The sequence below is a fragment of the Oncorhynchus nerka genome, linkage group LG13 (assembly GCF_034236695.1).
Source record: "Oncorhynchus nerka isolate Pitt River linkage group LG13, Oner_Uvic_2.0, whole genome shotgun sequence".
Lineage (NCBI taxonomy): Eukaryota > Metazoa > Chordata > Actinopteri > Salmoniformes > Salmonidae > Oncorhynchus > Oncorhynchus nerka.
In genome coordinates, this window is record NC_088408.1 from 67095379 (window position 1) to 67122259 (window position 26881).

The following is a 26881-nucleotide window of genomic DNA, read 5'->3' on the forward strand; positions in this document are numbered from 1 at the left end:
ATGTTCTGACAAGCGAGCACTTAGATATGGTCATTTTCATAAATTCATAGAATGTTTGGGAATGACATATGCTAAGGCATTTGTGAAAAATCTATAGCAATATAGAGTGGGAAAACGGAAGAGCAATTGGACAATTAATAGACACTGCAGTAAATAAAACTAAATACAAACATGTTTTGTCCTGGACTCTATGCAGACTGGTGCGCCGTAGCCAATCAGAGCTACAGTGGACCTATATGCAAATAAGCCATTTGCCACACGGGCCTGCCGTCATTTACTTTGAACTGGACTGTGTGTTTACAGGCAGTAGCAACAGCAAGACTTTAGATCCTTAGAACGCATTCGCCAAAAGCCACAAAACACACCTGAATGTATTTCTGCAAATATCTATGTAAATACCACGGGAGTCCTCTTACATTTAGGAACTTCACAGTAATATTGCAACCATGAACAGGTAGGCTCTTTCTCCCTCAGTTGCCTATGTACATCAACAACAAGATCAACAACTAATGCTAGCCAGAGTGAGATGAGCTACAATCTAACAAGGGAACCCAGACCCTCTCAAACTTTTTCAGCCAGTTGGCCGTCAAAATTGCACAGATAAACGATGGGGAATTAGTAGCCTGCTCTTCCTTTTGCAGCTTGCCTACCAATGCATGCTTGTCCCAATCCACTTTTTGACAACTGAATGGGATCTTGCTTGCCTGCCTGCCAAATACATTTGATTGACAACTAAAAGATATGCTAACTGTGAATAAGTCAATATACATTTCTTGCTAGCTAACCAAATGATGCATGCATCCCTAGTTGTAGCCACTGACAAATTATATGAGGGGAAAAGTCGGTCACTCATGTCACTCCTCCAATGACATCCTCCCAGCAGCTAGCTAGCTAACGTTAGGCTCCGTGTTTTTAGCTAGCTACATAAATAGATATGCAAGCTTATGGGTGTCAAACTCTATCAGTGGACGGGTCGTATTGAAAAAAAATGTAACGGATGTGAAACTGCTAGCTAGTTAGCGGTGGTGCGCGCTAAATAGCGTTTCAATCGGTGACGTCACTTGCTCTGATACCTTGAAGTAGTGGTTCCCCTTGCTCTGCAAGGGCCACAGCTTTTGTGGAGCGATGGGTAACGATGCTTCGTGGGTGACTTGTTGATGGGTGCAGAGGGTCCCTGTTTCGCACCCGGGTATGGGCGAGGGGACGGTCTAAAGTTATACTGTTACACTGACATAGCCTATTTGTTTTATTTTTAAAAGCGTGCAACTTGCGACCCAAACTGGCCATTGCTAAGTTTTTGAAAGAAATATGGTCCTTTATAATGTCCACTTAGGTACATAGGATACTGTATATAGCATTTTAACCATGTTAAAACAAAATAAGCGATACATAATATTTATCCAGTCTTTGCTGCTATGCTTGCATATGTGCATAATATGCTGCGACCCTAATATACAAATATTTAATCATTCCAAATAACAAAAACGTAGCTATAGGTTGTTTTGCACTGCATGGATCACCGGTGCGGTTGAATGCACCATTGTTGTATGGTGCACTCAAAATGTCTTGTAGTTGTGTAGCCAGCCTAGGCTACTTCTCAAATGTTGCTGTAATATACCTACATGTTTCCCCTTTGTATTGTGTTTTGTTGCAGGTTTTGTTTTTTGGTATTCATTGTCAAGCTTTAAAAACTGAAGCCAGACTGCAACATTTTGTCTTAAGAAGCAGTGCGGCTTGGTTGGGTTGTGTTTCGGAGGACGCATGGCTTTCGTCTCTCCTGAGCCCGTACAGGAGTTGTAGCGATGAGACAAGATAGTAACTACTAACAATTGGATACCACGAAATTTGGGAGAAAAGGGGGTAAAAAAAAGAATATGCATATCCTTGCTTCAGGGCCTGAGCTACAGGCAGTTAGATTTGGTATGTCATTTAGGTACTGCAGGGTACCTCGGACCCAATGAGCCTCCAAGAGACACCGGACAGTGTAGGCCGGACGACCATCAACAAGTCGAGGGGGTGGAGGGGCCGAAGGGACTGGTCCTCACCAGCTTGAGACGGGAGACATGGAAGGTTGGACAGACCCTCATAGACCAGGGAAACTGGAGACGTTAGGTGACTGGGTTGATGCGACTCAGGATCTTGAATGGTCCTATGTAGAGCGGAGTGAGCTTCCGCAAGTCTACCTTTCAAGGGAAGATCAGGGGTGGACAGCCACACCAGAAGAGGCCTTCGGTGTCAGTGTTGTTGTCGGGCAGAGGAGCGGAGCAAGGAGGATCGCGCTCTGATCCAGGTGCTGCAACATCGTTGAATGAAAGCCGAGGCACCCCCGCTTCGGCCTCTTGTTCAGAAAGCGGGGGGGGGGCCCAAACTGACACTCGAATGGCGAGAGTCCAGTGGACGAGTTCGGCGGTGTGTTGTTAGTATAGTCCGCCCACACAGGGAACTTGCTCCTGTTGCTGGACAGGGTAGAGATGAAATAGTGGAGGAACTTCTCCAGATCCTGCTGGCCCGCGCCGTTTGCCCATTCGACTGTGGGTGGAACCCAGAGGAGAGACTCACCGACTCCCCCAGCAGGGAACAGAAGGCTTCACAATACCGTGCAGCGAACTGGGGCCCACAATCCAAGACAATGTCCTGGGAAAGTCCTTGTAGTCGAAAGACATGGTTAATCATGAGATCAGAGGTCTCCTTCGCTGAGGGCAACTTGGGTAAGGCAATGAAATGGGCTGCCTTGGAGAACCGATCAATGACCACCAGGATAGTGGTAAGCCCTTGGGATGGAGGTAACACTGTGATAAAGTCTCCGGACAGGTGGACCAGGGCCGGCTGGGGATGGGCAGAGGTTGGCGCAACCCAGCTGGTCGCTGTCGTGAGGACTTGACCTGGATGTGCAGTTAATTGAGAGGAGTGTCCTCATTGTAGTACTTGGGAATGGGCTGATTGCGGAACGTAAAGTCTTTTTAGTGGGTACCCCGCCGGGGTCAGGTTCCTGGGTCTCGGAATGTTGGACCGTGGTCTCAATACTCCATATCCCAGGGGCCACAACGCGGGAGCTGGGGATGATGGGCTCGGAGTCTCTCTCCTTGTTAGAGACATTGTGTTGGCGGAACAGGGCGTCTGCTTTTTGATTCTTGGATTCCAGTCGATAGGCTAGTGTGAAAACAAACCTGTTAAAAAACAGAGCCCACCTAGCCTGGCAAGCGTTCAATCTCTTGGCTTCTTGAATGGAGACCAAGTTCTTATAGTACGTCCAGATCACGAAGGATGAGGTGCCCCCGCCAACCAGTGTCTCCACCCCTCAAGGGCTCACTTAACTGCCAAGAGCTCCTGGTGCCTACATCTTAGTTGTGTTCCGCTGGCGAGAACCGCTTGGAGAGAAAGGCGCATGCCTGCAGTTTCTTGTCCTCCTCGTTCCGCTGTGAAAGGACCACCCCTGCTCTGGTGTCTGAGGTGTCCACCTCTGCCACAAAGGGAAGAGTAGGATCAGGATGAACAAGGATGTGTTCGGAGGTGAAATGTCCCTTGAGCTCCATGAATGCCCTGTCAGCCTCAGGAGTCCAGCAACTTGGGGGTTAGACTTGCGGGTTAGAACCGTGAGAGTCGCTGCCACCACAACAAAGTTGCGTAAGAACTGGCAAACCCGAGGAACCACTGGATCTGCTTGAGGGAGGTGGGACGGGGCCAGTCGGCGACCGCCTCTACGGGATCCATTTGGATTCCTGCGGTAGAGATAATGTGACCCAGGAAGGACACTTGGGATACATGGAACTCACACTTCTCTATCTTGACAGTTGACTCTGCAGGAGGCGTCTAAGGACTTGGCGGGCGTGCAGTATGTGTTCCGGAAGGGATTTGGAGAAGATCAGGATGTTGTAGAAGTAAACAAAGATGAACAGATTCAACATATCCCTAAGAGTGTCATTGATCAATGCTTGAAAGATCGCTGGTGACTTCAATAATCTGAAGGGGATGACTAAATACTCAGTGACCACTAGGGGTGTTAAAGGCTAACTCCAATGCGGTGGGACATAAGGGGTGGGGAGTAACAATTCTTTATCGTAATCCATTTCAGCCCTCTAATCGATGCAAGAATGCAGGCCTCCATCCTTCTTACCCATGAAGAAGAAGCCTGCACCAGCTGGAGATATAGAGGGGTGAATGAAACCTGCCTCCAGCGACTCCCAGATGTAATTGACCATGACCGCTGCTTCAGGGATTGAGAGGGAGTACAGACGACCCCAGGGAGGTGTGGAGCCAGGTAGGAGTTCTATGATGCAGTCGTCCATCGAGGCCTTGAATCTGCAGAGGGATGGGACATTTCACTCAGGGGATTTGTAATTCTCTGGCAAAGTTCTGATCAATCAAATGAACTGTGTCCCCGGATTACACGAAGGCTTGAATCTGGTGCTGACGGTTGTCCCAGTGGAGGGTTGCAGGTAGTGACAGACGGTGACTGGGTAGCCGGTGTGTAACTTCACAGCTTGTCAGGGCCTCACCTTGTCCTGGCTCCCATCAGCTCTGGGCATGTAGCACGGAGATGGTCGAGACCTCCGCAGTAGAGACATCAGCCTTCGCACATGCGCCTGTCACGCTGCTGTGGGCTCAGACGTGTGTCCCCCATCTGATGATGATACTCCTTGGTGGGTTACAACATTTTTGATCTGGGCGATCTCTTCTGGGTCCATGTTTGGGCAGAAGCTTGCTGTGACGTGGTGAGGTTGGACCCAGGTGCAGAAAAAAGAACAGACAAGGAATCGGTGGTTAAGGATAAACATAATACTTTACTAAGAAACGGTAGCCCCGGGATCACAGTACACTTGAAAAAACAACAACTCTCAAACTCACTCAGGAAAGGAATGCACATGGTAAACAATTCAAGCTTCAGCAAAGAGAAACAGAAAACAGACCTCGTTTTTAAGGGGAAATCATAATGAGTAATAGAACACACCTGAGTGTCATAATTGTCTCTAAGATGGTCTCTGCGCCCTCTGGTGACAGCTGGAACCATGACAGAGATCATCCGTTCACCTACTCTGAGGTTGGAACCAAAATTTTAAATCTGGACTCATCAGACCAATGGACAGATTTCCACCAGTCTAATGTCCATTGCTCATGTTTCTTGTCCCAAGCAAGTATTTTCTTCTTGTTGGTTTCTTTGCAGCAATTCAACCATGAAGGCCTGATTCACGCAGTCTCCTCTGAACAGTTGATGTTAAGATGTGTCTGTTACTTGAACTCTGTGAATCATTTATCTGGGCTGCAATCTGAGGTGCAGTTAACTCTAATGAAGTTATCCTGTGCAGCAGAGGTAACTCTGGGTCTTCCTTTCCTGGGGTGGTCCTCATGAGAGCCAGTTTCATCATAGCGATTGATGGTTTTTGCGGTTGCGCTTGAAGAAACTTCAAAAGTTCTTGGCATTTTCCTGATTGACTGACCTTCATGTCTTAAAGTAATGATGGACTGTGGTTTCTCTTTGCTTATTTGAGCTATTCTTGCCATAATATGGACTTGGTCTTATACCAAATAGGGCTGTCTTCTGTATACCACCCCTACCTTGTCACAACACAACTGATTGGCTCAAACGCATTGAGAAGGAAAGAAATTACACAAATAAATGTTTAACAAGGCACACCTGTTAATGGAAATGCATTCCAGGTGACTACTTCATGAAGCTGGTTGAGAGAATGCAAAGAGTGTGCAAAGCTGACATCAAAGCAAAGGGTGGTAACTTAAAAGAATCTCAAATATAAAATATATTTTGTTTTGTTTAGCACTTTTGTGGTTACTACATGATTCCATATGTGTTATTTCATAGTTGTGATGTCTTCACTATTATTCTACAATGTAGAAAATAGTAAAAATAAAGAAAAACCCTTTGAAACAGTAGGTGTGTCCAAACTTATGGCGGGTACTGTATACTGTACATATGACTGGAGGTCGACCGATTGTGATTTTTCAACGCCGATGCCGATTATTGGAGGCCCAAAAAAGCTGATGCCGATTAATCGGCCGTTTAAAAAAATAAATAAATTTGTAATAATGACAATTACAACAATACTGAATTAACACTTATTTTAACTTAATATAATACATCAATAAAATCTATTTAGCCTAAAATAAATAATGAAACATGTTCAATTTGGTTTAAATAATGCAAAAACAAAGTGTTGGAGAAGAAAGTAATGTGTCAATATGCAATATGTGCCATGTAGAAATGTGTGCCATGTAAAATATGTGCCATGTAAAAAAGCTAACGTTTAAGTTCCTTGCTCAGAACATGAGAACCTATGAACGTTGGTGGTTCCTTTTAACATGAGACTTCAATATTCCAAGGTAAGAGGTTTTAGGTTGTAGTTAATATAGTATTTATAGGATTATTTCTCTCTATACCATTTGTATGTCATATACCTTTGACTATTGGATGTTCTTATAGGCACTATAGTATTGCCATTGTAACAGTATAGCTTCCGTCCCCCTCCTCGCCCCTACCTGGGCTCGAACCAGGAACACATCGGCAACAGCCACACTCGAAGCAGCGTTACCCATCGCTCCACAAAAGCCGCGGCCCTTGCAGCGCAAGGGAATAACTACTCCAAATCTAAAAGCGAGTGACGTTTGAAACGGTATTAGAGCACACCCAGCTAACTAGCTTGCCATTTCACATTCGTTACACCAGCCATTAGGCTGATAGGCTTGAAGTCATAAACATCGCTGTGCTTGCAAAGAGCTGCTGAATGAATGATTACGGGCCTGCTGCTGCTCAGTCAGACTGCTCTATCAAATCAGACTTAATTATAAATGTTATGTCATAATTACGTAAAATTCTGGCAAATTAGTTTGCAATGAGCCAGGCAGCCCAAACTGTTGCATATACCCTGACTCTGCGTGCAATGAACGCAAGAGAAATGACACAATTTCACCTGGTTAATATTGCCTGCTAAACTGGATTAGTAGTTATAACTAGTGATTATGATTGATTGTTTTTTACAAGATAAGTTTAATGCTAGCTAGCAATTTACCTTGGCTTCTACTGCATTCGCGTAACAGGCAGGCTACTCGTGGATTGCAATGGTTAGAGCGTTGGACTAGTTAACTGTACGGTTGCAAGATTGGATCCCCTGAGCTGACAAGGTGAAAATCTGTCGTTCTGCCCCTGAACAAGGCAGTTAACCCACCATTCCTAGGCCGTCATTGAAAATAAGAATGTGTTCTTAACTGACTTGCCTAGTTAAAACCACTTAAGCCTACCCCCTACTTTTTCGAACATTCTGATAAAAATCGCGCAACATTCAAGCGTCCTGCTACTCATGCCAGGAATATAGTATATGCATATGATTAGTATGTGTGGATAGAAAACACTCTGATGTTTCTAAAACTGGTTAAATCACGGCTGTGACTATAACAGAACGTGTGTCTCATCGAAAAGCGGAAGAAAAACTGATCACCAAAATCTGGGAAAAATATCAATCCGCCACTTGCATATATTGTCTATGGGGAAGCAAATTAGATGGGGCTGAGATTGCAAGTCCTACAGCTTCCACACGATGTCGCCAGTCTTGTCAATTGCCTGGGCTTTGTTTCTTGGTCAAACGAGTAAGAGAGAGCCCATTCCTTCCGGTCTCCGACAGGATGTTTTGGAGGAGAAATTTCCGAACATGATTTGAAGACGTGGAGCTATTCAATACACATCGCCCCGTGATCAATTTGATAGATTATTAACGTTTACTAATACCTAAAGTTGGATTACAAAAGTATTTCGAAGTGTTTTGTGAAAGTTTATCGTCGACTTTTTTAATTTAAAAAAATGACGTTACGTTAAAAAATGCTCATTTTTCCCTTGATCACTCACTATTCATAGATCGATATCTAGGCTATATATGGACCGATTTAATCGAAAAAAGACCCAAAATGATGTTTATGGGACATCTAGGAGTGCCAAGAAAGAAGCTCGTCAAAGGTAATGAATGTTTTATATTTTATTTCTGCGTTTTGAGTAGCCCCCGGCTATCGCAAAATCTGTCGTTAGGTGACGTTGCAGTATTTTGAGGGATACATGCTATCAGATAATAGCTTCTCATGCTTTTGCCGAAAAGCATTTTACAAATCTGACTTGGTGGATAGATTCACAACGAGTGTAGCTTTAATTCAGTACATTGTATGTGCATTTTAATGAAAGTTTGAGTTTTATCAAAAACTATAGGTGGCGCACTTGAAATTTCCGCTGATTGTTGTTCCCACCACGGGAACACGGCCCTGACCTTGGCTCGTATTTCTGTGTGTTTTTATGTTATAATTAAGTCTATGATTTGATAGAGCAGTCTGACTGAGCGATGGTAGGCACCAGCAGGCTCGTAGCATTCATTCAAACAGCACTTTTGTGCGTTTTGCCAGCAGCTCGTTTATGACTTCAAGCCTATCAACTCCCGAGATTAGGCTGGTGTAACTGATTTGAGCTGTTCTAATATGGAATTGGTCTTTTACTAAATAGGGCTATCTTCTGTATACCACCCCTACACAACTGAATGGTTCAAATGCATTAAGAAGGAAATAAATTCCACACATGAACTTTTAACAAAGCATACATGTTAATTGAAATTAATTCCAGGTGACTATCTCATGAAGCTGGTTGATAGAATGCCAAGAGTCCGCAAAGCTGTCATCAAGGCAAAGGGTGGCTACCTTTTTGGTTACTACATGATTCCATATGTGTTATTTCATAGTTTTGATGTCTTTACTGTTATTCTACAATGTAGAAAATAGTACAAATAAAGAAAATAATGTTTTGTGCAAATTGTTTGCTGTTTGGGGTTTTAAAGAAACACTTGAATATATAAATAAATTTGATTTGATTTGATTTGATTTGTGTGCCCAAACCTTTGACTGGTACTTTATATAATTAGCCTAAATCTCAAAGTGTAGCCTAGGTGATATGTCCACATCGATGCTGACATGAGGGGGGAACCATAAAATGTAGCCAAACTTTTAATTACATAAATATAGACTAAACGCCAGTCGTATTTGACAAATATAATTTAGTATAATTAACGTCTAAAGGCCTGATTCTGTTGACATAATCGAGGCACAGTTTGTTCAGAGAAAATGGTCAAAAGAGCGGAGAGAAAGGCACATCACCCACTATGCAATCTGAGTGGAGGAAGTCAGCATTTCAAATCAATTTAACCATTAACCTAATCGTTTAATAACCTGGAGGTTTTATGGTATTTTTAATGTCTTATTTTGTTTCATATTAGCCAAATCAGACCATAGAAATGTTTAGGGAATCATTTTATAAACTCTTCCTTATGCCATTGATACCAGCATTTCTATAATGTATTGGTTTGCAAATCAACTTTCTTTCATTGCCCAGCAGCCAAAGACAGAATCGTGGTTATATTAGCAACCCATGGTAGTTGTTGCATCTTTAGATCTCCCCTCTCTCTCAATTCCAAACAGATATTTTCATCTCTGTCACATGAAACCGCTCGCATGTGTGGTGCGCTTTTTAGAACAGTGTGTTCCAGCTAATTGCCATTTTGGAACATTTGCTTGTATCCTATAGTGTGTGTGCGCATTGCTGCGCTTACCGAACAGCCGGCTGCCTCTGGGGACCTGCACAACAAAAAAGCATCTTTGGCAGCGGGGGATCCAGTCATAAAATTAGGAACTGAGTCTGTGGTGCAAAGGCACATAGCCAGTAGCTGCCATGGCGCTTTACAGTGGGGACATTTTTACCAATCCATCAAACTAATCATGGTGTGTTTCTAATATTGCAAGTTATGCGCCTGCACACAAGTCTACTCTGTGTATATACATTTCCCATATGTTTAATTTATTGTCATTTAAGGACTGTGTATGAGTCCCCTCTATAAGAACTTTTGGGTCGATTTGTCCTTATGTGGAACCACTAACGAGTTGGCTAATCAAGACTCCTGATACCTCTTTGTAAAATGAATGCAGACCAGATCCCAACGCACTGTTTCTACTTCCTGACAAACTGAAGTGTTTCAGGTTGATAAGATGCGTTTGTTTTGTCTTTTAATGTTGTTTGCTCTCCCATAATGAGATGAGTTGGAGGGTTGACTGACTGCAGAGATCTTGCATCAGTCTCTGGTTGGCTCGTTGTCAGCATCATGGTGCTTTGACCCTGCTGTGGGCTAATGGTGTCTGGAAAAGCGGTGTCATTATAATAAAGGGATGCACATTACTGATGAAAATAGACCTTCCAGCTACCCATTGGCATAGAGGACATGATGCAGATGTCATTCCTCAATATCATGTCTAGACAGCACGTTTGCAATCTCCAGTTTATGGTTCGAGTTAATGTTAATGTTTCATAATGAAACGGTTGATTTAAGAATGATTGCATGTAGACTTGTATTTTGTTACGCTATACACCACCTTTTGAAGTTATTGCATCATCATTCTGTCACTGTGTTTCATTACTTTCAACACATCACAACATTCCTCACACAACCCTCATTCTAAATGGTCATCTTTCATTGTTACTGACATCCATGACGACAGGGTATATTGTTCTAAATAAGAAATAAGGGCCATACAGTACTTTCTGAGGTTACTGTCACAATTATTTGCAACCTTTCCTTGCAGGACAGCCACAGTGTGGAAGAATCTTAACCCTTTCTGGGGAGAAGAATACACACTGCACCTCCCAACGGGGTTCCACTCGCTCTCCTTCTATGTCATGGATGAGGACACCATTGGGTAAGATGGTCTTCAACAGCTGTCAAAGATAATTCAGAGAATTGTTGTAGTGTGTCAACAAACTAGTTGATAATGGTGTATAAACAAGTTATATCTATATAACCTGTAAAGGTCTCAAAGTTTTGTAATGTAAGAGATGTTCATGATTGTATTTGCTTGTTTAGCAGAGGCTGTGATTTGAGAGTTTTGTTACCTAGACGGACTGGGTTAGGAGCCATGGATGTGTGTTTTGGAAAAACCTGCTTTGAATAAACAAACACCAACACGCAGATGATACCACAGATTGAAAAATGAAAGACAACCTCAGTATTTTCCTTCCTGTACTGATCAACGGTCTCGTCAGTTTATGAATATATTTTAGCTGTTATATCAGGGAACTCTATAGGATATTAAGTTATTTTTTGAGAAATATCTCGTGAAGTTCTCTTCAGATTGGCTATCTTAATTTTGTCACTCTGTTGTCACAGATCATTTTCCTGTGTAGCAGGAAATGCAAATTGTGGTGTATTCAAGGTTTAAAGAGGCTTCTAAAGATTGTAATTTCCACTTTAAAATTTCAGACTTGATTTGCCCCACTGATAAATATATCAGCCCCTACAAAAATGTCCATTAATTATAATCCACATAATAATTCACATTTCCTCTTGTTGCTGGATTGTTTTCCTGCTGTGAGAAGCAGGGTCAATTTTAGACAGCGTATCTGTATTTTCTATAATACGTTTTTATGAATATGGTATTGTGGTATTAAAATTCTCTATTTTTTGCCCTAGCCATGATGATGTCATTGGAAAGATATTGCTGAGCAAAGACGCCATCGGGGCCCAGGCTAAAGGTATACCTGATCACTATGCCACAATACTGTTGGTGTCTTTAAATGAAAGGGTGGCACCATCATGATGGGGAAAAACTACCAGCACAGTAACAATTCTAAATGCTTTTCATTGCTGCGGTTTATCTGTGAGTCTTCTTCTCTGCCTATGCCATGCTAAAGAGGGCAAGCCAAAAGAGGGTCACCAGAGAGGGGTTATTCCCACGACTCTGAGTAAGGCTCTGCCATGTAGGTCACTGTAATTGAGGAGCTGGGCCTTTTTTAGGTCCTCTTGCTGGGAAATATTGCCAGTGTATTCTCACTCATCCATGGGTTAATTTAGAGATGTATTTTCTGACTTATGCTTGTTTATTTGCTCACACGCTGTCCACCTCTTTTTTTTTCTGATTTGTCTCTGAGCAACATGCTCTCATTTCATTGGACAGGCTACAGACCTGTATATAGTTACATTTTTGCAGGATTGCTCTTTGAATCAGGGTTTACATCAACTCCAGGATCATTCATTGTACAGTGCAGTTGTCCTTTATGTCTGAAATGCCACTGTAGTCTGTGAGAATCAGCCAAAGCTTTTCAAACTGTCAGCCTGTGGCTTTCTTCACCACAGTACACCTGGCTCTCCTACAGTGGTTTTTAACTTGGGAATTAGTTCGAATATCTAGCAATACGGTATATCCTTGCACTGCTTTTTCTTATCCATGGCAACTAGGTATAAAACCCTGAAGAAGAAAAAAAACACGCAAGTGTGTTGGTTAGAAATATATTGTTACTTTGAATGTGTTTTATCGCTACATAAAACTAAATGTGAAACCTTTTCTGTTAGTTAGTGTCTGATACCAGTCCTCTCCTGGTAACATTCTGCATTCAGTCCTGTGATTCACTGCAACATGTTGCCACTGAGTCAACAACTCCTTCACAGGATCTTAGGAATTCTCTCCTCTTTTGGCTGTGAAACTGAAGTTACTGCCCTCGGCACATTGTATCTCAACCAGAAATGTCAGCAGCAGTGCCCATATTATTACACACAAAAGGATCCTCTTGTCTTCTGATATACTGTATCTTCAGAAAGTATTCACACCCGTTGACTTTTTAAACATTTTGTTGTGTTACAGCCTGAATTTAAAATGGATTAAATCGTTTTTTTGTCACTGGCCTACACACAATACTCTATAATGTTCAAGTGGAATTATGTTTTATTCATTCTTACAAATGAATTCAAATGAAAAGCTGAAATGTCTTGTATTCAACCCCTTTTTATGGTAGGCGTAAATATGTACAGAACAAAAGATTTGCTTAACAAGTCAATAATAAGTTGCATGGACTCACTCTGTGTGCAATAATAGGGTTTATGATCTTTGAATGACTACCTCATCTCTGTACCCCACACATACATTTATCTGTAAGGTCCCTCAGTCGAGCAGTGAATTTCAAACACAGATTCAACCACAAAGACCAGGGAGGTTATCCAATGCCTCGCCGAAGAAGGGCACCTATTGGTAGATGGATAGAAATAAAAAAGTAGACATTGAATATCCCTTTGAGCATGATGCAGTTATTAATTACACTTTGGATGGTATATCAATACACCCAGTCACTACAAAGACGCAGGCATCCTTCCTAACTGAGTTGCCGGAGAGGAAGGAAACCGCTCAAGAATTTCACCATGAGGCTAATGGTGACTTTAAAACAGTTAGAGTTTAATGGCTGTGATGGAGGATGGATCAACAAAATTGTAGTTAATACAATACTAACCTAATTGACAGAGTGAAAATAAAGAAGCCTGTACATAATAAAATGTTTCAAAACATGCATCCTGTTTGCAACAAGGCACTAAACTAATATTGCAAAAAATGTGACAAATAAAATGTTTTCAAAAAAAAGAAACATGCATCCTGTTTTCAGCAACAAGGCACTAAAACTAGTAATTGTTGCTAACCAAGTGGTCCTGATCAACAAATCTACAATTTGAAAATGGTTGTCTAGTAATGATCAACAACCAATTTGACAGCGATTGAAGAATTTTGAAAAGAATAATGGGCAAATGTTGCACAATCCAGGTGTGGAAAGCTTTTTAGTGAAGGGTTCCGCAACGAATTTGGCCTGTTATTGTTGAATTTTCATTGTTGGACATAAAAAAAACTGTACAAACACCAGGAAATCAGCTCTAAGTGATTTTAATTTGTTCCCAAATATTTCCACGCATAATAGAGATACATTATCATATACAAATTTAAGCAAGATTTGAAATTATTATGTTTCAGTCAAATATTATATTTGTTTTTGGCTTCTTGCGGTCAATTTGCAGTCTACAAATGATTTGTCATTCTTGTTCTGGCCACCCGACCATTTGCTCAAGAAAAAAATTGGCCCTGTCTTAGAGACTTACCCAGAAAAACTTGCAGCTGTATCGCTGCCAAAGGTGCTTCCTCAAAGTCCTCAAAGTATTGACTTAACAGCTGCACCATTGAGAGCATCTTGACTCGCTGCATCACTGCTTGGTATGGCAACTATTTGGCATCCGACCGCAAGGTGCTACAGAGGGTAGTACATCAGTGGGGCCGAGCTCCCTGCCATCCAGGACCTCTATACCAGGCGGTGTCAGAGGAATGCCCTAAAAATTGTTAGACTCCAGCCACCCAAGTCATAGACTGTTCTCTCTGCTACCGCACGGCAAGCGGCATCGACTCACCAAGTCTGGGACTATCAGGACCCTGAACAGCTTCTATCCCCAAGCTATACGACTGCTAAAAAGTTTGTTAAATAGTTAACCAATATCTACCCAGAATATCTGCATTGACCATATTTGCACTCATCTCTTTTGACTCATCACGTACTCTGCTGTTACTGTTTATTATCTATCCCTTTACCTTGTCACTTTATCCTTACCTATATGTACATATCTACCTCGTTTACCCCTGCACATTGACTCAGTACTGGTACCACGTGTATATGGACAAGTTATCGTTACTCATTGTGTATTTATTCCTTGTTTCTATTTTTTTCTACTATTTCAGTTTTTTTCTCTCTGTATTGTTGGGAAGGGCCAGTAAGTCTGAACCAAGAGTTTCATATCAGACCATTTCTTACATGAATACAGTATGCCACTTTGAGTTGTCTTGCCTTCCAGGTCTCCTACTTTGTCATTTTGTAAATATATATGATTTTCTGTAACTACTACATGTGCCCATCTCATTGATATCAAATTATTAGAGATACACAAATTGTTTTTGCACCCACCATGTGGCATGTGCATAATGGTCATATGAGGTGAAACTTTGTTGGTTTGACCTGACGAAGATCCGTTTTGGATTGAAACATTGTCAATAAAGCGGTGAATTGGGAGCTTTAACCGTGTGCGGTCCTTCTTGTTCTTTACTAGGGCCAGTAAGTAAGCATTTCACTGTTGGTCTACACCTGTTGTTTATGAAGCAGGTGACAAATTAAATTTGATTTGAATACTTATGTAAATGAGATCTGTATTTAATTTTTTTTAAAATCAAAATACATTTGCAAACATTTTTAAAAACATGTTTTCACTTTGTCATTATTGAGTATTGTGTTTAGATGGGTGAGAAAACAAATCTATTCAATCCATTTTGAATTCAGGCTGTAACACAACAAAAGGGGTATGAATACTTTCTGAAGGCACTGTATGTAGCAGACAGTGGCGGTCGGTGCCGTTTAAGATGAGGGAGGATGATACATTTTTTTGCCTTATTTCTATTACAGCATATTGGATGACTGTCATTCATGTTCTGTTCACCCAGTGCACAGGTCTGGAGAATTTATTTTGTAATCAAGGCGACCGTGACATTCAAAATCACCTTGCACACTCTTGCCTGCATCTAGCTGATCTAGGGTGTAATCATTAGTCGCAACAGTTGTAAACGAGAGCTTCTATTAGAGAAATTCAGGTATGTTTATCCCTGGTTCGTTCCGTTTGCCCTCCGTTTAAGATTTTTTGTCAACAGAATTGGCGGAATGAATACACACCCACCAACACAGTTCACTTTGATAGTAGACACATACAAACAGCATGATCACTTTGCTCATTGTATAATCCCTTCTCGCATCTATCCTGTCCTCCTACTGTACACCTTCATTGAAAAACTGTGTTTTAAGAAATTATTTGGTGACGTGAATATATTTAGTATAGTTTTATCTAAAAAGGATAACTTTTAATGTTTCACTATTTTTATTTTTATGAAATTCACTGAGGAGGATGGTCCTCCCCTTCCTCCTTTGAGGAGCCTCCAATGATAGCTGACATTTATCCAGGGTCTGACTTATGAGGATGTTTAAGGATTTACAAAATGTTCACAATAACAGAACCATGCAGGGCACTACCCATTAGAGCCACTAGGCATTATTGATGTAGAACTGGGCTGGCTGTTCTACATTTCACTGATGGGTAGTGTTGTGTTCGAGACCACCTAAAGCGAAACGATTCAACACCAAGACTGAAGGAAATCGAATCCGAGTCAAGACCAAAACTGGGAGGGGGGTGAGTGGGTTGAGACCAAGTCAAGACCGAGACCAGACAAATGCGAATCTGTCACGAGAATTTTCAATCCCAATGATAATAACTGACAATCAATAGCTCTGACCAATCCCCGAGATCTGTAAGACCATGGGCTTAATAATAATTAGTCAAAGACTCAGCTTATGCAAAAAGATAGTACAGTTTATTCAGAGAACGTTCTTAAGTCCATTATACAAAGACATCCATTTTATAGCTGCGCACATACTTCCACACAAACAGTAGGTATCCTACGCACATACTTCCACACAAACAGTAGGTATCCTACGCACATACTTCCACACAAACAGTAGGTATCCTACACACATACTTCCACACAAACAGTAGGTATCCTACGCACATACTTCCACACAAACAGTAGGTATCCTACGCACATACTTCCACACAAACAGTAGGTATCCTACGCACATACTTCCACACAAACAGTAGGTATCCTACGCACATACTTCCACACAAACAGTAGGTGAGTTTTATCTCTGTAGTTCTCACCACTGTGTATCACTGCCTAGCCGACAGTTCCATTCCCCTGAGATTAGGGAAACCTTGAGAAGTACTCCCTATGCTATCATAGGTTCCTCAGAGGCCTAGCCAGGTCGGTTCAAACACAGTTTTAATTGTTCTTCGGTATTTTCCTAGGCACCCACATTCAAGTTCAAATCCTTGCTCAGACAGTCTGTTTTTCCACTATACAGATACATTGTTTAACCTAATTCTGACTAAAACTACACACATCATCAGATTATCATTTTATCATTTTATGATTCTAATCAATTTCATACAGTTATAAGGTTTCAGAGTGGAATTATTTTATCACTATCTTTCAACATATACATTATTTTATCAGAATCCAATGTCAAATTGCCACCATAATAAGAGTTAAAAATTTCCAGTATTTCTGTGTTCATATTTCTTTAGACATTCAGAATGGTGAAACAATACATGCCAAGGACAAATAGAGAGACACTTTACAAATTATCACGAACCCAAACAGGTCTATAATAGAAAAAAATACTATGTTATAAATTCCCCGGTCTCCCCTAATATTAGTGGGCATGCAACTTTCAAACTTCCCTCATTCTTCCCTACCAGCAAATCAAGGAAATTCTGATGAGCGTTTTTATTTTTATTTTTTATTTTACCTTTATTTTACTAGGCAAGTCAGTTAAGAACAAATTCTTATTTTCAATGACAGCCTAGGAACAGTGGGTTAACTGCCTGTTCAGGGGCAGAAGACAGATTTGTACCTTGTCAGCTCGGGGATTTGAACTTGCAACCTTTCGGTTACTAGTCCAACACTCTAACCACTAGGCTACCCTGCCGCCCAGCGTGACAAGGTATTGAGGATATTTTTCAACGAAAGTAAAGGACAGCAATGCTATGAGTAAAGCAGGAAGCCCAGCTTTCAATGGGCAATAACATATCAACGTGTCATTTAAAAGAGTGTGCCTGACCAAGTGGTTTTATGCGCTGAGTGAATGGGAGCTGATCATTTAGAGTTTTTTTTACTCCTCTGGTCTTGGCTGGTATCTGAAAGAAAATATGAGTCCTCACTGTCCGAGACCGAGTCCAGACCGGATTAAAAAGGTATCCGACCCCGAGACAAGACAGGGACACTCAATATGTGGTCTTGAGTACTACAACACTGCTGATGGGCTTTATTAAACAATACATACGCTACATGACCAAAAGTTTGTTTACACCTGTTTGTTGAACATCTCATTCCAAAATCATGGGTATTAATATGAAGTTGGTTCCCCCCTTTGCTGCTATAACAGTCTTCACTCTTCTGGAAATGCTTTCCACTAGATGTTGGAACATTGCTGCTGGGACATTGCTGATTTTGGGCAATTAGTCCTGGCTCGCAGTTGGCGTTCCAATTCGTCCCAAAGGTGTTCTATGGGGTTGTGGTCAGGGCTCTGTGTAGGCCAGTCAAGTTGTTTGTTTTGTGCATGGGGGCATTGTCATGCAGAAACAGGAAAAGTCCTTCCCCAAAGTTGTAAGCACAGAATCATCTAGAATGTCATTGTATGCTGTAGCATTAAAACTTTGCTTCACTGGAACTAAGGGGCCTAGCCCGAAATATGAAAACAACCCCAGACCATTATTCCTCCTCCACCAAACTTTAGTTGGCATTATGCATTGGGGCAGTTATTGTTCTCCTGGCATCCACCAAACCCAGATTAATCCGTCAGACTGACAGATGGTGAAGCGTGATTCTTCACTCCAGAGAACGTGTGTACACTGCTCCAGAGTCCAATGGCGGCGAGCTTTACACCACTCCAGCTAACGCTTGGCATTGCGCATGGTGATCTTAGGCTTGTGTGCAGCTGCTCGGCCATGGAAACCCATGAAGCACCCGACGAACAGTTATTGTGCTGACGTTGCTCCCAGGGGCAGTTTGGAACTCTGTAGTGAGTATTGCAAACAAGGACAGGTGATTTTTACCCGCTATGCACTTCACCACTCTGAGGTCCCGTTCTTTGAGCTTGTGTCACCTACCACTTCGTGGCTGAGTCGTTGTTGCCTCTAGACGTTTCCACTTCACAATAACAGCACTTACAGTTGAGCGGGGCAGCTCTAGCAGGGCAGAAATTTGACGAATTGACTTGTTGGAAAGGTGGCATCCTATGCCAGTGCCACGTTGAAAGTCACTGAGCTCTTCAGTAAGGCCATTCTACTGCCAAGGTTTGTCTATGGAGATTGCATGGCTGTGTTTTAGATTTTATACACCTGTCAGCAACGTGTGTGGCTGAAATAGCCGAATCCATTCATTTGAAGGGATGTCCACATACTTTTGTATATATTGTGTATGCGTTGTAAAATGTCCCCTGTGTCCAGGGTTGGATAACTGGCTGAATCTAACCCGGGTGGACCCAGATGAGGAAGTGCAGGGGGAGATCCACCTGGGTCTGGAGCTTCTCAGAGATGCCAAGAGGATAGGACTGCGCTGCCATTTCATAGAGGCCAGGTAATACACCCATTTTATTGCCTAATTGATGCTACTGTAAGCCGTTATGGTCTCTTGTTCAAATATATAACTTCTTGTTGAAATATATAACTGCTTCTTCAATCTCAAAAGGTCGTCAAAATGCTCATCCTCTGTGTGACAGATCATCATACAATATTTCATGTTACCAGGAATATCACACTCCATTTCAGTGTTTTATAAAAGAGTCTCGAATGCATAATATGGAAATTGTGAGATTTTAAGGTTGACTTGGCAGAGGGATCTTAATTGTTACATTGAGGAGGATGTATGGAAAAATATTGTTTCCAATGTAGGGTGGTGTACCAGGGTTGCAAGGGTGAAATGTACACATAAGATTGTTTATAGGTACTATTGGACCCCTGTTAGATGAAATAAATTGGGTTTATTGCAAAATAATGTATGCTGGAATTGCAAGGGTAGGTAGGTACCTTTCTGCATGCTATATGGGATTGTCCCATGGTGCTCCTTTTCTGGAAGGAGGTTCTTCAAAAGCTTGAAGAATGGGTGGGACAGCCTATCCCAGAGTCCTCACAGCTGTTCTTATTAGGGGATATATCTATTTTACCGGTGGTGTGAAGTACTTAAGTAAAAATACTTGAAAGGACTACTTAAGTCGTTTTTTTTCTACTTAAGTCGTTTATCTGTGCTTTACTTCACTATTTATATTTGTTGCTACTTTTACTTCACTGCATTCCTAAAGAAATGTATGCACTTTTTATGCCATACATTTTCCCTGACACCCAAAAGTACTTATTTCAATTTGAATGCTTAGCAGGACAGGAAAATGTTCCAATTCCCACACTTATCAAGAGAACATCCGTGGCCATCCCTGCTGCCTCTGATCTGACGGACTCACTAAACTAATGCTTTGTTTGTAAATGATGTCTAAGTGTTGGAGTGTGCCCCTGGCTATCTGTAAACAAAAACAAAAAAACAATGATGATATCTGGTTTGCTTAATAAAATGATTTTTTAATTACTTATACTTGTACATTTACTTTTGATAGTTAAGTATATTTTAGCAATTACATTTACTTTTGATACTTAAGTATCAAACCAAATACCTTTAGACTTTTACTCAAGTAGAATTTTACTGGGTGACTTTCACTTTCATTTTCTATTGAGGTATCTTTACTTTTACTCAAGTATGACAATTGGGTACTTTTTCCACCACTATATTTTAGCACCAGACGTTAGCAAAGAAAAGTTTGGTTTTGCCTCAGTGGGTTTTCTTACTATACTCATAACTGGAAGAGTGCAGATTGTCTGAAATCAACAAATTGGCTCAAATTTATGGGGGAGACTGCATCTCATGAATCAATGATAGCAAAATGACAGGAGAGGAAAGGGAAATTTAGTAAGATATGGGATCACTTTTTGAACTATTTAAGGGACATGCGAGGGTGTAAGTTATTACAAATAATTTATTTGATTATTATTGTAACTTTTTTATATTATTATTATTACTTGTTGTTTAATATTCCAGCCACTGATATATATGGTTGAAAGGTGCTGTCTTGTTTCCTGTCTTGTCGGGTGTTAGGTTTTTATTATTATTAGTGTTATGTAATGTCATATCGATTAAAAAAAACATTAAAAACTTTATTGACAATATCTGCAATGTTCATCAATCAATAGTGCCTGAAAAGGTATTTATACCCCTTGCCTTATTTCACATTTTGTTGTGTTAGAGCCTGAATTCAAAATTGATTGAACACAGAAATCGCTTTCTATGCGTGTGAACTTTTTGTATTTTTCTTGTCGTCAAATCCCTGCCGAAAGTCAGGTGACCGAAGCGCTTCCAAATTATGGAGATGCTGTCAAGAAACACTGGCATGTTTTATCATCGGACCCAGTTTTGCCAGCTGAATTTAAGAATCCACCACTTATTGTATATAAGAGAGGTCGAAACTTACGGGATAAATTGGTCCATGCCAACTGCCAGCCACGAATGAAAATCAGCCAGGCATTTTTTCGCCTTCTTCCGAATGGTAGCTTCTAAATGCAGAGGTTGCGCACCGTGCAGTAATATGAAGTGTGAATATTTCTGCCACCCACATATAGGTCCCAAATAAATGACATTATTACGTGCTCAAACCCACCCATGTTATCTACATGATTAAATGTCCATGTGGGCTGTGTTTTGTAGGTAAAACCTCTTGTTAACATAAAAGTTAAATCAGGAGTAACAACAGGGATTATCCAGTCGCAGTACATTTAATGAACAAAAACAGGACATTCTACTTTTAGGTTCTGTGGCATAGAGAAAGTTAAGATATCAGACAGGGGAGGTGATATAGATAATACTCTAAGCAAAATATAATGTTTTGGGATTTTCACCCTCCAGACATTATTTCCTCAAGGTCTTTAATGATGAAATGCCTATGTATGTTATGTTGTAAATGTCAACATTAATTCATGCCCCCATTTCAAATTTCTCTGACGCTTATCTTGGGCTATTCCCAATGATTTATGAAAAGTTGCTTGATGGGTCGATGTCCTCATTGTGGTTTTACAGGTTTTACATTGTGTTTAATACGTCTTATGTACACACACGATTAAATATTTATGAAATGCGCGTTGTTATGTTTGGTAACACTCATTTCCCCTCGACTCCAACCCCATTCGATGCATGGAATGGATGTGGGTGGAGCTGTGTCTATCATAAGGGTGCTAATTTTAAAACAACTCACAAAAGCTCTGAGGAAGGCCTTGAGACCTATAAATAAAGCTTATTAAAGAGCAGTGATACTATAAAGAGCAGTGGGCGGGTTCCTTTTTTTCTCATCTTATTCAACTGTTACCATGCACATGAAAAAAAGATAGCTCAGATGTGCGAATGCCTTTTGAATTAAGATTATTTATGTCAAAACTGTAACTCGGCCACTCAGGAACATTCACTGATTTCTTGGTAAGCAACTCCAGTGTAGATTTGGCCTTGTTTTAGCATATTGTCTTGCTGAAAGGTGAATTAAACTCCCAGTGTCTGATGGAAAGCAGACTGAACCAGGTATTCCTCTAGGATTTTGCCTGCGCTTAGCTTCTTAGCTCCATTCCGTTTATTTTTAGTCCTGAAAAACTCCCAAGTCCTTAACGATTACAAGCATACTCATAATATGCTGCAGCCACTACTATGCTTGAAAGTAGTAGTAGTTGGATTTTCCCCAAATCTCCCCCACTTTGTATTCAGGAAAAAAATGTAATGGCTTTGCCACATGCATGTTGCATGTTTTGGAATATTTGTATTCTGTACAGGCTCCCTTATTTTCACTCTGTTGTTTTAGGTTAGTATTGTGGAGTAACTACAATGTTGTTGATCCATCCTCAATTTTCTCCAATCGCAGCCATGTAAACTGTGTAACTGTTTTAAAGTCACCATTGGCGTCGTGAATACTTTCTTAAGGCACTGTATGTTATTGATGTCGCCTTTATTCTTAAAATAAATACAAGTCCCAGAGGAGATTGTGTTTACCCGCCTGTTGAAGTGCCAGCAGACACCAAGGCCACAGAGTTACAGTAAGCAGATTTTGAGGAGGATACGCTCATTTAGAAAAAGGAATGTGCCACAGAGAAAGCCATTAAGAAATGAGAGGCAGAGAGGTCCCTGAGAGGGTTTCAATAACGTGATGGGGACTGAGCACTGTAAGCATGGCATCTGTCCAGCTTGGCTGTTTCTGCAGGGTTTGAGCAATCACTGGCAATGTGCTCAAGACCCCCTGAAGGAGGGCTTCTAACTAGATCTGGCAAGCTCTCATTACTGCCTAACATTTGAGATTAGGGGTTTCAATTTAGTTATTTTCTACTAAATTCATCCTAACAAAATTTGTACACTGTAGTGATGTCTGATAGATATCTCCGTAATTGATTGGTTATGCGTATCATTGTCATAACCGGATGTGACTGACCTAGCGAACTACGCTAATAGAACTAACCTAGCAGTGAGGACAAGCAGATAGTTACTCGGTGAACTGCATGTTAATTGCCTGATTTAAGAGTTTGTAACATAACTAAACCGGATAATTCAGAGCCTGGCCTACATCATGACATGTGGTCAGAATTAAAGAACTCACACGTCAAAGATTAGTGGGGAAATGTCAAAATTCAACCTACCAGAGGCGTTCGATTTTTCACAGCCGTCGCCATCGGCATGGCCGATCTGGAGACAACGCTTTTCCTGTTTTCGAGTAGCATCGAAACTAGATAAGGAGACAGGTGTGGTGCAGGTGAATTCACTAGTTTATGCAATGGGGAAAGATGGAGATATTTTCTACAATGCATTCTCCTTTGATTACTTTAATGATGAGTTCAACAACGATGTGGTGATCGAAAAACTGAATGAACATCTTGTGCCACGGCGCAACGTGATTCACGAACGAGCATGTTTCCATAAACGGATTAAAATAAAAAGGGAAGAGAGACAATGGAGTCTTTTGTAAGGAATCTGTATGAGCTAGCTGAACACCGCGAGTTTGGAACTACAAAGGATGAACAAATAAGGGACAGGATTGTGATTGACCTTATGGACAGTGATCTTTCACAAAAGCTACAGCTGGTGGCAGACTTGACACTGGAGAAGACGATACAAATCACATGCCAGTCTGAGCAGATAAAGAAGCAGCACGGACATGCGAGTGGGAGCTGAGAACTACGTTGATGAGAGGCAACCCACAGCATAGAACAAACAGTTTAAGCAAAGAAATAGTCTATCAAAACAGGGGAATTTCTCACGTTGTAACCACAGCCATGATTACAGTGAAAATTGTCCAGCACTCAACGAAAGATGCAGGAAGTGTCACAAAATGGGGCATTTTGAGATTGCATGCAAAACAAAAATGGTCAAAGAAGTTACAGCTGAGGATGTAGAGGAAATGCAAGGGGCAATTCTTTTTAGGATCAGTTACTGAGGAGTCTGAAGATCAGTGGCATGTTGAGCTCCCAGTAAATGGCACACCTGTAAAGTTCAAGATTAACACCGGTGCTGATGTTAGAGCGATGTCTCAGAGCACTTACCAGAGAATGCAACAGCTCCCCCGGCTGGTTAACATTGTAACTGATGTTCGCAGCCCAGGTGGCAGGTTTGACTGTATGGGAAAATTCTTAGCCATGAGTGAAAGAAAAGGAGAAAAGTACCAATTCTGGATCTTTGTGATTCAAGAACCATATGCTAATAACCAAGTTAGCAGAATCGTTGCTTGCAAGATGAGTTTGTTCCTCAGAGCAGATGAGATCAGCACAGATGTGTTTGGAGAGATAGGGCCACTGAACTGTGAACCGGTCAAGATTGAATTTAGGCCCGATGCAGTCCCCTATTCTCTGACTTCGCCACGCGGAATTCCTTTTCCACTCCCTTCCAAAAGCGGAGGATGAACTCAACAGAATGGAAAGAAATGGCATCAGAGGGAGAAACCGAGTCTACAGACTGGTGTGTTCCCATGGTGCTGGTGATGAAGAAAAATGGCAAAGTGAGAACATGCGTAGACTTAAAACGACTCAACGAAGCAGTGAAGCGGGAGAGGTTCATCTTACTCACCTTGGAGGATATAGTACCCAAGCTATCCAGGGCGAGAGTCTTCTCCACACTCGATGCGTCTAGCGGTTTTTGTCAGATACCGTTTGAACCCAGCTGCAACCCATCAAAGAGTCAGTACTAAAGCTGTACAAAAACAAGTGTCAAATGAAAAAAGAGTGCCTTACAGGTGTAAGTGCATGCAAACGATTTGCCCACTACCTGCAGTGGATGGGCAGCTTTGCTTTACATACAGACCATAAGCCACTCGTTCCATTGATCAACACGTACGACCTGGACAAAGCACCACTCAGCTGTCAGCAACTGCTCATGCGCCTCATGCGTGTCAATGGGAAGGCAGTGTTCCCTGGGAAGCAGTTAGTGGTGGCTGACACACTGTCAAGAAACCCACTGAAAGAAAACACGTCAGACACAGAAGAAGAAGTCAAAGCATATGTGGAGGCTGTGGGGGAGAACAGACCAGTGTCTGCACACAGGTCGGATGACATCAGAGAGGCGACATGCAACGATGCACACCTCCAAATGGTCATGGGCTACATCCGAAAAGGCTGGCCTCAGAGAATGGTGCAGCTACCCTACACTCTACAGGGATTCCACACAGCGAGAGCGCATCTATCGGAGCGGGACGGACTTGTGCTATATCAAGACAGGATTGTCATCCCAGCTTCACAGAGGGAAACAGATCTACAACAGATACACAAAGGTCACATGGGGCTGACAAAGTGCAGAGAAAGAGCCAAGATGTCGGTGTGGTGGTCGGGCATCAGTGCCCACATCGCGAGAAAGGTGATGTCATGCAGGTTCTGTACAGAGAACATACCAACTCAAAAGAGAGAACCACTTGTCATCACACCTTTATCTAAGGGTCCGTGGCAGAAGATCACAGCCAACTTGTGTGAGCTATAGGGCAAGAAATACCTCATAGTGGTGGACTACTATTCTAGGGACATAGAAATAGCTCACCTGCCCACTACCACTAGCCAGCAGGTCATCACCCGCCTCAATGGTATGTTTGTACCTACAGAGCTCGTTAGTGACAATGCTACTCAGTTTGTCTGCACTGAGTTCAAGGAGTTCAGAAAGAAGTATGGAAGTATGGAAAACACCAGCAGTTGTCATCAGCAAATCTCCAGAGCCGAGATCCTACGTTGTGGAAACTGAACACGGCACCATCGCTCAGAGAAACATGCAACACCTTCAGGCTTTTCCAGAGTCACCTACTCCAGAGAGACAGCAGCAGAACAACAAGAGAGTCACCCAGTCTACAAGTGAGGGCCAGCCAGCTCCCTCACTCAGTCCACCACCTCAGCCAGCCTCACCACAACTGGTGAGAATGACCTCGAGAGGTAAAACTACCACTGAGGTTAATAGACACCTGAGAAAAACATAAGAAAGAAAGAGGTATAGGAACAGCAACTGTTTTGGGGCAGAATAATCCTTATGTTGCTGTGGACAAAGGGCCCTATGTCCTAGTTGACACAGTTATGTGTATTGTCGATGTTAGAGAAAAACAAAACGTATGTTAATATGTTACAAAAAAATATATACTGTATGTTATTGAAAAACAAATATTTGTATTTGTATTGAAACGGTCCACAGGGTGAATATTTGTATTAGGTCGAGAGGATGTTATAGTTTTGATTCCTCTCAGAAAAGCCGATATGTAGTAATGTCTGATAGGTATGACTGACCTATCGAACTACGGTAATAGGACTAACCTAGCAATGAGGACTAGCAGATAGTAGCTCGGTGGACTGCATGATAATTGTCTGATTTAAGAGTTATTACACATAACTAAACCGGATAATTCATGCCTGGTCTCCATCATGACATACACCAACTTCTGCGCAAAGGGTGAGAACCAAGAATAATGAGGATACCGTTCCAGAGATTTGCGATTATGGGATGAAACAACTTTGTTTTCTCTCATGGAAGCAGAGCACCGCATGGGAAACATCCCACTAGCACAAACTGGTTGAATTAACGTTGTTTCAACTAATTTTGTTTACCTATTGTGATGTGGAATCATGGAGCAAATTGTGGTGACAATTTCAAACCACAGGATTTATGTCATCATTGTAATCCGATATTCAACATAAAACAATCTTTAAAAAAAAAATCATGACAGGCCTGATATGGAAACAGAAAAATGTTGGGTAACTTTCAAAATGTTGACAAAACAAAATACGCTACACACGTTGGGTTCTTTTTGTGTCTGTAAAATTAATTAGAAAAGAAATGTCGGTGGAAACACTTATGCGCAAATATTTATATAATA

At 41.5% G+C, this 26881-nt stretch overlaps 1 protein-coding gene across 1 annotated transcript in view; it reads left to right on the top strand.

The window, feature by feature from the left end:
* Positions 1-26881, top strand: part of LOC115139956 (rasGAP-activating-like protein 1) — a 61046-nt gene that overhangs the window by 2348 nt on the left and 31817 nt on the right. Inside the window, exons 3-5 of the mRNA XM_065026600.1 lie at positions 10609-10722; positions 11493-11554; positions 18927-19056. Of these exons, the coding sequence (XP_064882672.1) occupies positions 10609-10722; positions 11493-11554; positions 18927-19056 (306 nt within the window). The remainder of the gene's footprint in view (positions 1-10608; positions 10723-11492; positions 11555-18926; positions 19057-26881) is intronic.